The sequence below is a fragment of the Dipodomys ordii genome, unplaced genomic scaffold, assembly GCF_000151885.1.
Source record: "Dipodomys ordii isolate 6190 unplaced genomic scaffold, Dord_2.0 Scaffold37, whole genome shotgun sequence".
In the NCBI taxonomy this organism is placed as follows: domain Eukaryota; kingdom Metazoa; phylum Chordata; class Mammalia; order Rodentia; family Heteromyidae; genus Dipodomys; species Dipodomys ordii.
In genome coordinates, this window is record NW_012267253.1 from 369718 (window position 1) to 383483 (window position 13766).

General features: G+C 44.4%; 1 protein-coding gene across 1 annotated transcript; it reads right to left on the reverse strand.

Moving 5' to 3' along the window:
• Positions 1 to 5786: 5786 nt before the first annotated feature.
• On the reverse strand, positions 5787 to 13467 carry LOC105986861 (cytochrome P450 1B1). Its single transcript, XM_013017974.1, has 3 exons — positions 13089 to 13467; positions 11683 to 12720; positions 5787 to 7900 (listed from the first exon to the last, which is right to left on the reverse strand). Exons 2-3 carry the CDS (start codon positions 12717 to 12719, stop codon positions 7294 to 7296), a joined length of 1644 nt encoding a protein of 547 aa, XP_012873428.1. The 5' UTR covers position 12720; positions 13089 to 13467; the 3' UTR covers positions 5787 to 7293.
• Between the last annotated feature and the right edge of the window lie 299 nt (positions 13468 to 13766).

Here is a 13766-nt window from a genome sequence, read left to right on the forward strand (position 1 = left end):
GGCTTTTTTCTTTTTGCTTATGTGGTGCTGAGGAATCGAACCCAGGGTCCCAGGCATGCAAGGCAAGCGCTCTACCACTGAGCCACCTTCCCAGCCCTATATCTTGTTCTTTTGACCTGATTTATTTTCCATGTGGGGCACTGGCTTCTCTGTGGGTAAAGACCAGGCTAGAATTAATTGGCCCATATAGGCAAGAGGAAGGAGTGAGAAAGCCCAGATGGAGAATCCCAGGTAAGGAAAAATCCCATTCAACTACCCATTCATTATCCCTCAGCATGTTTTTAAGTCATGACTTCAGGCCTTGCTCTGCAAGACAAAGCTGCATGAGGAGCAAACCCTCCTTTGATTCTAATTCCCAGCCTTGGTGGGGAAGGGCTGGAAAAGCAATCATCTACATTCTGTTTTCTTCAGCTCAGAGAACAAGAAGTTTTTGTTGCAACAGTGAGGAAGTAAGCTATACTTTTCCGGAGGCAAAATTGAGCGAAAAGCAAGAACAGAACCCCGAAACCACAGGAAGCGTAACTTTGAACCTTCTCGTTGGAAGCTCATTTTTCCACCAGAGCATTACTAACCACCAGTTCTCTGAAGGTGCTGAGGGTTCCAAACTCAAGAACTGGGGGAATGACCAGTTCTCTATTTCCAATTCACCTCCTCCATGAAGTGTTCCTGGATTTCCTCCCCTGAAGTGGAAGATGTTAATCTCTCCCTCCCTTGATTTCCTCAAGTATTCTACTTGAATCTCCCTTTAGGTTTTTGCATATGTATTTTCATATCATTCTTATTTTCAAAGCGACCTGTCAAGGAAGTAGAGTCTGAAATCCCATCTGGTGTGTTACCTAACTTAGCCACTACACAGATGGCTACCAATTGAACAAAAACAAAACACCCAATAAATTGACAAATTGTTTCATTTATAATAGTGCTGCACAGTTCTGGTGGAATGCAAAAAAAAAAAAAACAGTTGCAACTGTCCACATGAGGCTACTTAAAATACAGCTTATATCACTTAGGAATTGAATAGTGAAGTTTGTGATTTAATTTAATTAATTTTCTTTGGGAGTATGGTCTTGGGACTTGAGCTCAGGGCCTGAGGGCTGTAGCTGAGTTTTTTTTTTTTTTCACTCTCTCTCAAAGCTAGCACTCTACCACTTGAGCCACAGCTACACTTTCAGCTCTCTCTCTCTTTTTTTTTTGGTGGTTAATTGGAGATAAGAGTCTCATCAACATTCTTACCCTGGCTGGTTTCCAACCATGAGAGCCTCAGATCTCAGCCTCCTGAGTAGCTAAGGATTACAGGCATGAACCACCAGCGCCCTGCTAAAAATTTCAATTAAGTTAAATTTAAACCACCCCAGGTGAATAGTGCCTACCATAGTGGTTATCATATTGTCCCCAGAACAATAAATAAACAAGGAGCTCAAGTAGTTTGTTTCACAAGTAGGTTGTTTATTTGAGCAGTAATCAGATCATCTGATCACCCAGTAGTTGGCTACTGTGTAGAAAAATCCAGCAGGCTGATTGGATGTGCCACATTTGGGGGTGGGACAAAAAGATCCCACCCCTATGGAGTTTACATTTACGTTGTGGGGATTGAACTGGGAATGCAAACACTAGCCATGGTTAATTTTATGTTGCATTCACAAGAGAGAAACGTTAGAGGAAATGACAGAAGAAATAGAGAAGACTGCTGGCCTTAAAGAGAGTGTGGAGAAACAGGCTAAGTATTAAACGGGATCTTCCTGCTTCCATCAACACTGACCTAAAGAAAATGAGCCCTGAAGGAGCCCTGAGGAAAGCGGACAGTTTTTGTTGGTTTTGTTAACAAAGCTTTGGTGGATGTTTCCAGAGCCATCTCTGGAAGTTAAGCCATTTTTTATAGCAGTAGGTTCCTGGAAACCATGTTTAAAAACACACAGTTAAAAAATTAGCCCGACTCTTCCACTGCCTTGTGCAGTGTGTTGCCCCCGCAAGTCTCATTGCCAGAGCCAACCTCTCGCAGAGCACAGAGCAGCCCCGCCAGCTGTGGAAATTACAGAAGCAGAGCCTTAAATTATCAGGGCAATGGCTGGGTCAGGCGGGAAGACAACAGAGGTAGCCATTGGGCCTCGCTGAACTGGAGCAAGTGAGAAATGTGAGCCCCAGGGAAGAGCAGGAAGAAGGGGCACAGAAAGTCCTGTATTGCCAGAGCACCTGCTAGCTCTCACTGCAGAGAGAGAACTCCAGATCTGGCCTCTCAGAGTGTGGCTCTGCAAAGCTACTGTAATCTGCCTCCTGGTTCCCTGGTTCCTTTCCCTAGGCAGATTCAGACTATAAAGCAAATCACCGGGAAGGGAAGCTGGCTGGCCATCCACACACCATGCTAGAAATGAACTGCAGGCTGCCTGTGCTGTGTTCTGCAACCCATGAAGACTGGGCTAGTAACTCTTTTCAACCAGATACAGTAAAACTTTTATTGGAGGGGCAGAGCTAAAGTTTATTAAATACCTCCAGAAGATCCAGAAGTTGATTTGGAGCTCCTTAGTGCATATACTGTTGAAGAAACTACAGACCATCCTAGCTTGTATTTTTAAAGATGTTGCTGAAAATTGCATTAGCTCTCTGGTTCGCTTTTAGAAACTGCCTCTGTAATCCAAGGAGAATGTGATAAGGAATGAACTTAGGAATCCCCAGCAGAGAATGGTCTGGGTCATTTGTCCAATGCCATTGGGCAAACCAAAAGCCACAAGAGAGTAAGGACCGGTCCTCCACTTCTGCCAAGGGATATGCTGAGATTGTATTTATGTTGCCCAGATTATAAGTGGCCATAAAAATCAATCTAATTGACTAGCTTTTTCATAACTACTGTGGGTAGTTACTATTAGTCATTAATTATTGATCACTGATATTGATAACTCGGCCTTCATTCAGGGAGGGTGTAAGAGGACACTGACTTGTTCTCACTGTCCACCCCGGTGTTGTACCCTTCAGAAAGGCTTTCTTGACTTATTCTACATAGTTCCCCAAACATACACACTCACTCACACATGCACACCATTTATACGCATACCACATTTATACCACTTAGAACTAACTGAAATCTTACGTTTCCTTTTCAATTACATATCAGCTCTGAACTCGGGGCCTAGACATCACCAGTACTCAGAATATTGTCTGTACCCATGCCCCTTGCCCAATCAGGGCTTGATCAGCATTTACAGCACATTAAAATTAATTCATTTAATTTTTCAATCAAAATTAAAATGCCTGGAGGAGAAATTGAAGCCTAGGGCTTTATGATTGCTCATCCCAAAGCCTACTATTTCCCACTGTGCCCTGAGAATCGGACAGTCCTCTCCCCACCACCTCATGCCACCTCCAGCCTTCAGCACAGGCCGTGTTACTCATGCACATACCCCAGCTTGACCTTGCTCATTCAGTGCATCCATCTTGTTTGGCTAGCTGCTGTCCGCTGCTGTGCTCTCTGCCACACTTTATTCAGCTTCATTGAAGCTCATTTGCGACAACTTCCTTTTAACTGTTTTTCATGCTTTCTTTGCTTTTTTGGTATAGTTTATGAAGGTTTACGTAAGTATATATCCCTGTACCCACTGGCACAATCAGGACCCTCTTTAACTCGTGAACTCCCTCCACTTTAACCCCGGCAATCACTGACCTGCTCTCCATCACTAAACTTCTGCCTCTCTGAGATGAGCATCTAAATCTTACAGCCTACAGCCTTTTCTGGCTGACTTCTCCTACTCACCTCCCTTGAGAGCCGTCCACATTGTTGCATGTATCCTGCCAACAACTGATCCACACCCCCCATTAGATTTTTAAAGGAATTTCCCCTCCAAGAAAGTATTTCCTTCTCTTAGCCTGACTATGACCATGTAGTCCTATGGAAGATAGTAGTGGCATTGTCCAAAAGAAGTGTACTCTCTTCCTGAATTAATAACTATAACTCCTCTGTGCATCACCTTTATAATAACAATAAAAAACAGAAACAAAAATTATGAACATGATTTTTATTATTGGCATAATGGTGCCTCATTATAGATAATCATGTATACAGATATTTTTCTTGAAATTTAATATATCGAACAAGAAAAATTACATGTTAATGTTTTGTCTTCAGGATATATCTCGGTTACAACTATGTACTGTAACTGCTACACTAAAGGCATACATGATAAAGTACAAAAATAAGAAAATGCAAAATAAGAAGCTATAACTGAGTTATAATCATCTATAGAAGTATACATTTTATCATCAAGTATATGTACCACAGCTAAAAACTAAGTAACGTATATTGCTATGCAACAATTTGATCTAACATAGATCTAGTATGGAGACATCAAAGGTATGGTCACATTTCACAGATAAAGGCTAAGTTCTGGGACATGAAACCATTTAGATAATCCACAAAACACATCTGAGACATTTTCATGTTTTGGGGGGAAAAATTTTCTGACACAGTCAAAGCTTTAATAAATGAGACATTCATAAAAGTATACTTTAATTGTTGCAATAATCTGAAGTTGATGTTCTGAGTTTAATAGTATCGGCAAACATAGTCTACTTCTAGCAAAGATAAAATGAGGCTTTCTGTTTATTAAGCCAGTAATCTGATTGCTGTAGCTTCCAAATTTGGTTATTTTCATATGTTTTTATTTTAAATTCCTATGCTTTTACTAGATTTTTAAACATATAAATAAGGTAGGCAAACTCCAAGCACCCACCTGTCTTCCATGTAGTCCATGTGGTCTATCTGGACCTGTGTGACTTCATGAGGCATCAAGGTCAGAACATGGTTGGTTTTGCTCTTCTGCATCTCTTAGAGTAAAAGTAAGGGAGCCTGACATTGCTTACCTTAGCCCTGATGGACCATAACATTTTAGAATAGCCTGAATCTAAAAAAACTTTAAATTATTGGGAAGCCTGATTAATATAGTTAATAAATAATTTTAAACAATAATTTTTCATATTCAAAAAAGTACATTGTAACTTTTAAAATAAAAAATTAGCAAGAAATTTTTATTAATACATAATTCCAAACTATGAAATAGATCTGCTTAAAATTTTTTAAAGCTAGTCCATATTGAGTCCTAGCAAACTAAACTTTTTCCCCCCAAATGTTCATGATTCCAATTCTGTGCTTTGATTGAATTAACTTCAAGTGAGTGGGAATATGATCTGTCTTTGCTTTCATTCTTTCTCTTTTTCATCCGAGCCCACTCATACACACAGCTACCATATACTCCTTTGTAATTTTGATACAAAAATTCCAAAAAGCTTACTCAAATAGACCAAACAATAAGTTCTCAGAATACAGTAGAACTGCCTTTTGGAAATTTTGTTGAAATGAAAATTAACATGTAAAAAATCCTCTTGTATTTTTGTACTCGACATCTCTTTTTAGATGGTTTTCAGGTTGTCTGCATGATTGAAATGTATGTATCCTAATCAAGCTTTATTCTTTTCCCAACTACCAAAGAAATTGTTCACAGGGTGGCTATCCTAACAAGAAAACATATACAACCATCTCCTCTGGCTTCCAGTTCCATTTTTAAAACATTTCCCAAAAGGATCTTTACAATTCTGAATTTTTTTTTAAAGCTGAGTGCTGGTGGTTCATGCCTTTAATCCTATCTATTCAGGAAGCTAAGATCTGAGGATCTTGGTTTAAAACCAGCCCCAGCAGGAAAGTCTACAAGACTTTCTCCAATTAACCACCAAGAAACTGGAAATGGAGCTTTGGCTTAAGCAGTAAAATACTAGCCTTGAGCAAAAGAGCTCAGGATCAGCAGCCAGCCTCAGGAAAGAAAGAGAGAGAGAGAGAGGAAGAAAGAGAAGACAAAAAGACTAAATTTCCAGAAATCATTTAAAAGAGAAACTACTCTGTAATAACATGTTTCCCTTCTTGTTGCCTAGCAAAAGAACATTTATATAATTTATATAATGCATGGCATTTTTTCCCTCAAAAGAAGTTTAGGTGTATTGCCTTCCACAGAACAACAGCCAGATTTCTGCTAGCGTCATGTGGAACTCAATAATCAGAATGGAATTAAAATCAAGTTAAAACTTGGGCATACCAAGGCCTTGCAATTTCTACATATTAACTGCATCAATTTAAAAAATATATAGTATGAATACAATTTTGACAAAAATATAACAAAATAAAAATACATCTCCTGCTCTAATTTTGAGATTTGTCAATAGCCCAAAACTTTGATGAGAAGAGATTTTTGCTTTGGTTTGGTTTAAATTATATCACAAATAGGTGATACTGCCTAGTTGTATATACAGGATGATTTAACCAGGTTCAGCAAATGGATTTTGACTTCACCCCCATTGAACTGGTTATACGTGTGATTTTTTTATTCAACATTTTCTAAACAAAATAATTAAAACTTACATGCTGCTTATGAACACCTATGCTATCTTGTATGTATTGAATACTATTTGGTGATATGAGCTTCTTTCTAACAGAAAAGAGTGAAATCAATACATTTCTCTCACATAAACGAAAGCTTAGCTTGATTGTTGAATCTTTTTGTTGTTGTTTTCTTTTTCATAACTGTTACTGTACTTTGGCACAACTTTAGCTTGGAATTTTGCAGTTTAAATAATTTACATTCTAAAATTCAGGGTAAATCTCTAAAACTCAGTATGCTTATTAATTCAACTACTCATTTCTTTTTGAGCACTGGATTTATGATTCCTCCTAAAGGAGAAAGGCACATCCGTAGAAAAAAACAAATCCACTCAAAAATAACTATGTTCAATCTAAGCTATTTTACTGAAATGGCAAGAAAGGAATTGCTGACTTTACCTTTTTCTGTCACCCTTAGTCACATCACACACTGAAACTGCTTGTCTTTGTAGCCAGAATGCATCCTGAGGCTTTGCTTAACCGTTTTTCTGTGGCGTATATTTCTGTTCACAGATATTCCATCTTAGGTCTCCCTTAAAAGGCACTGAAATATTTCTTCATCATATAGTTGTGTGGACATGTGGGTACACATGTATATGTTTTAAATCCAAATTATGCTCTCAGAATAAATTATTAGTATCAGGATCCAATGCATATATAGACAATGCATATGCGTATGGATAGATGCATATAATATGCACTCTTCCTTGGGTCCTTATCTCCAACACTAAACCTCTTCCAGGAGCTTTCACACCTAGAGCTCACCTCATTTGCTGGCCATATGGTGTTTAAAGCACATTAGAAGCTAAAAGTGAAGCTGCAAAAACAAGGGGGAAACCAATTTTTTCCCCTCATCCAACAAGGGTGGAGAACTTCTCAACTTAGCTCACCTCTGGCTTCTCACTGCAAGCTTCCTCGGCTTGTGACTTTTGAACAGCACTGTCCAGGAGTTCCATGGACTCTCTGAGAGTCACATGGACTTTAAATGACTTGGGTTTAATAGTTAGGCCGTAACTGAACTCCATTTTGGACGGCTCATCTTGGTTGGCCTTGAAGTTGCACTGGTGAGCCAGGATGGAGACAAAGAGAAACAGCAACATTTTAGATAGCTCTTCGCCAATGCACCGCCGTCTGCCCACTGAAAAAATCATCACGCTGCTCGTCAGCTCCTTGTTGATGAAACCATCCTTGTCTAGAAAACGAGTTGGGTCAAAGACTTCTGGGTTAGGCCACTTTGCTGGATCATGATTCACAGACCACTGGTTAACAAAAATCACTGTGTTTTTGGGTATGTAGTAGCCCAAGATGGAGGTATTAGCAGTGGTGGCATGAGGGATGGTGATAGGCACAAAGCTGGAGAATCTCATGGTTTCATAAATAAAGGCCATGACGTAGGGCAGATTGGGCTGGTCACCCATGCCAGGCAGGCGATCCCTTCCCACCACCAGATCCACTTCCTCCTGCACTCGAGCCTGCACGTCAGGGTATCTGTTTGGAAGTTAATGTACAAGGAAAACGAAACAAGTTAGCCAAGTTAATTCTTTCATCTAAAAGCACATTTCAATTTGTTTTAATTCTGCTTTTCCTTGTACAGGCTGTCTAGGTTAATGACTCAATACTTCTGAAAAAAAAAAAACAACAGTACCTAAAACAGGTTGCTATTTTTTTAATTCTGAGATAGACACACACACACACACACACACACACACACACACACACACACATATATATATAATTTGATATCTTTCTTTTTGTATTTTATTTATATTTTATTGATTGATACATATTATATATGTTTCTTTATATTTTAGCCAGTACCAGAGCTTGAACTTAGGCCCTGTGCTTGCTCAGCTTACATGCTCATGGCTAGTAGTCTACCACTTGAGCGAAGCTTCCAACTAGGCTTTTTGCTGGTTATTTTGGGCATGGAGTTTTTCAGACTTTTTGGCCTAGGCTAGCTCCAACCTCAATCCTCTAAGTCTCTGTTTCCTGAGTAGCTAGGATTATGGGAGTGAGTCCCTATGCCCCACAACAATTACAATGTTTGTAATTAGCCCCATATGGCTAAAGCTCCCTTTCCTCTCCTAACTCAGAAAACAATTAGACTGGAGTTTTCTCATTCTAAAAACACATCGTAACAGCTAAACTGACTTGTCTATTGGGCACTGCAGACACAGTGTTTATAGCTTACAATTCTTTTTAGAGACCACAAAAATGTTTCGTATCTTTTAAAACCCTTAGGCATTAAAAATGAACTTGTAGGTAGAAATGTTTTATATAATTTTAATGTAGGCCTTAATATTAATGTAGTCATTAAATATAATTTTAATTCATGCAAGAGTTGGGAAATCTATAAAGTCAAAAGTACCCAGGACCAACAAACATTAAAATGCATTCCTGAAGTCAGATCTCTTGTCTTCTCATTTCCTTGGGCAAATGCTTTGCTCTTACTTTATAAAGTATTATTATTATCTTGATAAGCTATGTATTTTAAAGCTTTTAACAGGCTAATTCTAATACAAGCTGTAATAGTTACACAGCGTTGCTGATAGAAACTACTGAAAATCCTTTGGACAACAAAGCTCAGCAGAAAGCAAGTTCTATAAAGGCTACCAAGTCTTTGTCCTTTGTTTTAAACCCAGTAATTCATATCTAGAAGTGTATTTTCAGAAAATAGATCAATCAGTACAATAACACAACAGTAGCCTTTAAAAATATTTTTAAAAAGATAGTGTCTCCTTCAATATTTGTTTATAGCCATGCAACAGCATGGCTAACAAAGGCTAGCCTCAAACTTGAGATCCTTCTGCCTCAAGCTTCCCAGTGGTAGAATCACAAGTCTGCACCATCACATCTGGAGCTAGAAGTTTTCAATGTAAATGAAATCAATGACTACAGTTGAAGTTTAAGAAATGATTCCAGCCAAATACTGATGGCTCATACCAGTAATCCTAGCTACTCAGGAGGCTGAGATCTAAGGATCATGGTTTGAAGACATGCCAGGCAGGAAAGTCTGTGAGACTCTTATCTTGACCAAACTACAGAAACAAAAAGAAAATCCAAGGAGCTGTGGCTCAAGTGGTAGAGCACTAGCCCAGAGTCCCAACCCTCTAGAATATCACCCAGGCCCAGAGTTCAAGCCCCAGGAATGGGAAAAAAGAAAAGAAATGAAATGAAATGATTACATGTATCTGTGCATAATTTTTTTTTTGGTTAGTCGTGGGCCTGAACTCTGGGCCTGGGCACTGTCCTTCAGCTCAAAACTAGTGCTCTACCACTTGAGCACCACTCCTGGCTTTTTCTGCTTTTGTGGTGCTGAGGAATTGAACCTAGGGCCTCAGGCATGCAAGGCAAGCACTCTACCACTGAGCCATCTTCCCAGCCCCCATATCTGTACATAATTATCCCAATTATTCAAACCAGTGTTAAAAGATGGGAAAGTGTTTGCTACAGGTAATAGTAAGTAGAGCAGTCATGAATTTTCAAGAACGTAAGAATTACTGTAACTCTGAAAACAATGGAAATGATGAAACCGTGGGTGACTTCTGAAATTCAGTTCTTTAACATTGTATTTAAGAAATCTGCCAACCTTCTCCTCACAAAGGGTCAGACAGTGTTGGAGACTTTGTGGCCAAAAGCCTCCCTTTTGCCACCTCAATCTTACCTCCTGTAGCAGAGTGAAAGCAGACATAGACCATAAACACATAAGTGAATGGGCACAGTATGGTTTCAGTAACATGTATGTCCGGAACCAGGGATTACTCTTTACCAACCCAGTACTAAGAAAAATATTCTTTGGCTTTATTGAATTGAAAGTGACCCTCAAACTTCTTTTCTTTTGCTCCCTAAATAGAATACATGGAGAATTATTTATAGTTCCTTCCCCATAAGAAAAAAGAAAGCCTGCTTTTCAGAATACTCTATGTTTATCCCAGACCTACTGATCCCATTCTGGCCTGGCCTTCTACTTTCTGGTTGACTTTCCTACCTCATAAATATGGCAACAGGATTTCTAAATAACAAAAGAAGGATTGGAAAAATGCAAAACATTTAATTAGTGAAAATTGTACATTATCTAAGGAAATACAGGTTGGATAGATTCCAGTAAGAAAATTAAAAAGATTTTGCCTTCTAAACCCTGGGGCACCAGCTCATTCAGCATCCATTAACTGCTTTCTTACACACCAAGAAATAGCTCGATGGAGAGTTCAGGTCTTTCAAATCTCAATTGAGATTTTTCTTGTGGGTAATGCTTGTTCCTGGGGTAATGGGTCCAGATAATATACAGAAATATGACTAGTTAATTCTAAATTTCAGGCAAACTCTAAGCTAGTCCTCTAGGGTAAATTTCCATACAGAATTTATTTTCCTTCTATTTGCTTATACTGGTACTTGATACCCACACCTGTTTAATCCATGTGAGCTAGACTGCAGAAGAGATCGCTGTTCTCATTAAGGTGAGCCTTGAGCTACAGCTGAAAGAGCTTCACTTTAGAGGCACAGAGGTTCACAGATACCTCCTAAATACCCATATTCCTTCTAGAAACTCTGTATTCCTTCTAGAGACCCCGTAGGCCTTCTAGCTGTTTTTCACAGTCAGAATAACTGCATCTGCAGTTGCTTAATCCTTCTCTCATTCCAAGCGCAATTTTATGATGGTCCTGGCTGCCTTCTGGGGACTGCCGCGCGTGTTCCCGTCCCAGGGCAGGCCTCTGGGGGCGGACCTACTCCAGGTTACTTTACCCAGGAATCAAACCTCTGATGTGCAGCACAGTTTTAGCGCCAGGTCTAGGCGACCTCTTACCCCGGTGTCAATTACATTGCTGTATTCCTGTTGTATTTATTTAATGTATTTACTGCATTCCTTCTCCCCCCTCCTTTTTTTTTTTCTGGAACAGTTCCAGTTTTTGCTTCTGTTGGGTAGTGGACAGTGACCAAGGCTGATCTGCGGGCATTGTGAATACCTTGCTAAGGTTGGGGGGGGGGGTTGTCTCACAAATTTGTCCTCATTCACCAGCGGGGGAGGAGGGGACGGAGGAGATTGGAGACTCAGAGAGGTCTTGGCAGCTCTTAGGCGTGGCGAGTGCGTGCGTCTCAGCCTCGGAGCTCTGTGATCCTGGGCGTCGCTTTCCCGGGCGCGATCTCCGTTTCAAGGGGTGGGGACCTGGAGCGAAACCTCAACCCGTGCGGTGACCTCAGAGCATTCTAGCCCCACTCCTTTCCCCAAAGAGGAGCCAAAGGCCCAACCCAAGCGTTCCCGGTGTCCTTACCTGGTAAGGAGGATGAGCAGCCACAGCAGCGCCGTGGAGAGAGTGTCCTGGCTGGCGCCGAAGATGTCGGTGACCGAGGCCGGGACTGTCTCCCAGTCCAACAGAGCGCGGCCGGCGCCCTCGGCAGCCTTCTTTTCCGCTGAGAGGATGAAGGCGTCCATCATGTCTCTGGGAGCAGCTCCCGGCAGGAGGCTTTCACGGTGCTTCAGGAACTTGTCGACCACGAAGTGGGTGAAGTTGCGGTTGAGCTGCTGGAACTCGCGGAAGGTGGTGCGCACCGGGTTGGGGAAGAGCTTCAGCCAGGGCAGGACGTCCACCAGGCTGCCCGCGCCCACCGTGCGCCCGAACTCTTCGTTGTGGCTGAGCAGCTCCAGGAACTCCGCGTCGTCGTGGTGGTAGCGGCAGCCGAAGCACACCGCGCTCATGACGTTAGCCACCGCCACGATCGCCGGCTTGGTCGGGTCCAGGTAGGTGCCCCCGGCACAGCGGCGCACCAGCACGGCCACCAGCTCGCGCGTCTCGCCCAGCACGTGGCCCTCGAGGACGCGGCGGCTGCGCGGCTGGCGCGTGCAGAAGGCGCGCATGATGCCGTACGCCGCGCGCCTCTGCGCCTTCCACGGCTCCGAGTAACGCCCGAAGGCCAGGCTGCGGCCGCCAGACACCACATGGAAGGAGGCAAAGGGCGGCCGGTCAGCGAAAGCTACGCCCTGCTGCACCAGGGCCTGCTGGATGGCGTTCTCGCCATTCAGCACCACCACCGGACAGCTGCCCAGGCGGATCTGGAAGACGTTGCCGTAGCGCTTCGCCAGACGGGCGAACGACAGGTGCGACGCGGGCCCCACATCCGCCACGTTTCCGATCAGCGGCCACGGGAAGGGGCCCGGGGGCGAGGAGCAAGGTTGCCGCCGCCGCTGCCTGACCAGCCACTGGCCCACGTGCACGGCGGCCAGCACCGACAGGAGCAGCAGGAGCGTGGTCTGCTGGATAGACAGCGGGCTCAGCGGCTGCCGATCGTCCGGGCTGAGGCCGGTGGCCATGCTGAGGACAGAGAAGGCAGGAGTGTGACACTCAGGGTGTGCAAAGAAAAAAGGGGGGCGGGGGAGGCGGGCACCCCACGTCCCAAACCCTGAAACTACAGTGCACCGTTGAATGGGGAGGAGGCCGGGGGTAGGTGGGGTTCGATGGCGCTTTGCACAGCGCCTCCGCCTTCCGTGGAGAAGGAAGGGAGCGCAAGCAGGTTGGTCGCCGCGACCCCCGCGCCGGCCTCTGCGTTGCCCAGCTGGGTAACGGTTCCTGCAATCCCGGGGCCACAGGACAAGCCTGGCGACGGTAGCGTGGGGTGTCCTTTCAAGTCCCTACCACCCCTCCCCTGAAGAGGCCGCAGGAAGGCAGCTCTGCAGACTGACCTGCTGCCACGTGTGGTTCCCAGCGGTGCGGAGCAGCCGCCTCCACGAAACGCTGGCGCCTTGGCCCGGGGCAGGACGTGACCCTGAGGGTCGCGGGGAAGCCGGGGAAGGGGGGGAGGCGCCCCGCCCTGGACACCTGCAGGTGCGTGAGCGCGCGCGCCCGGCGCGGTCCCAGGCCAGCCGAGCGCACGGATGGCGATGGGAACCCGAGGAAAGGTCCGTCCTGGGCCAAGCCTTTCGGACACCTGGGGGCTCCGCCGAAGTCAGGCTTTTCCCATAGCTCTGGGATCCAGGCCGACTCGGATTCCCAGCCCGCGGGCGATTCTCACCGCTGGCGTCGCCGAGGGCTCGGCGCTGGCGGCAGACAGCACACGCGCCATCCCACTCCCGCGAGTTTTAAGGACTATGTGGAGACCCGAGGGAGCGGGATGTGGCGGGGGTGGGGCCTGAGGGGGCGGGGCGCGCCGCCACTGTCCACTCCACGGGGCTCGGGCGGGCGGGGGGTGGGGGGGCGTCAGGGGGTGGGCCCAGCGTGGTCTGGAGGCGAATCCGCCCGGCGCCCTGCAGCCGCCAGGTGACTTGGCCCGGGGTCGCCCCGAGCACTTTTCCGTTTGTTGGGTGAGGGCTCGGCATCCAGCCCCGCTCCGCTGAGGCCTCCCGGTTCCCCTAGGACGCGCT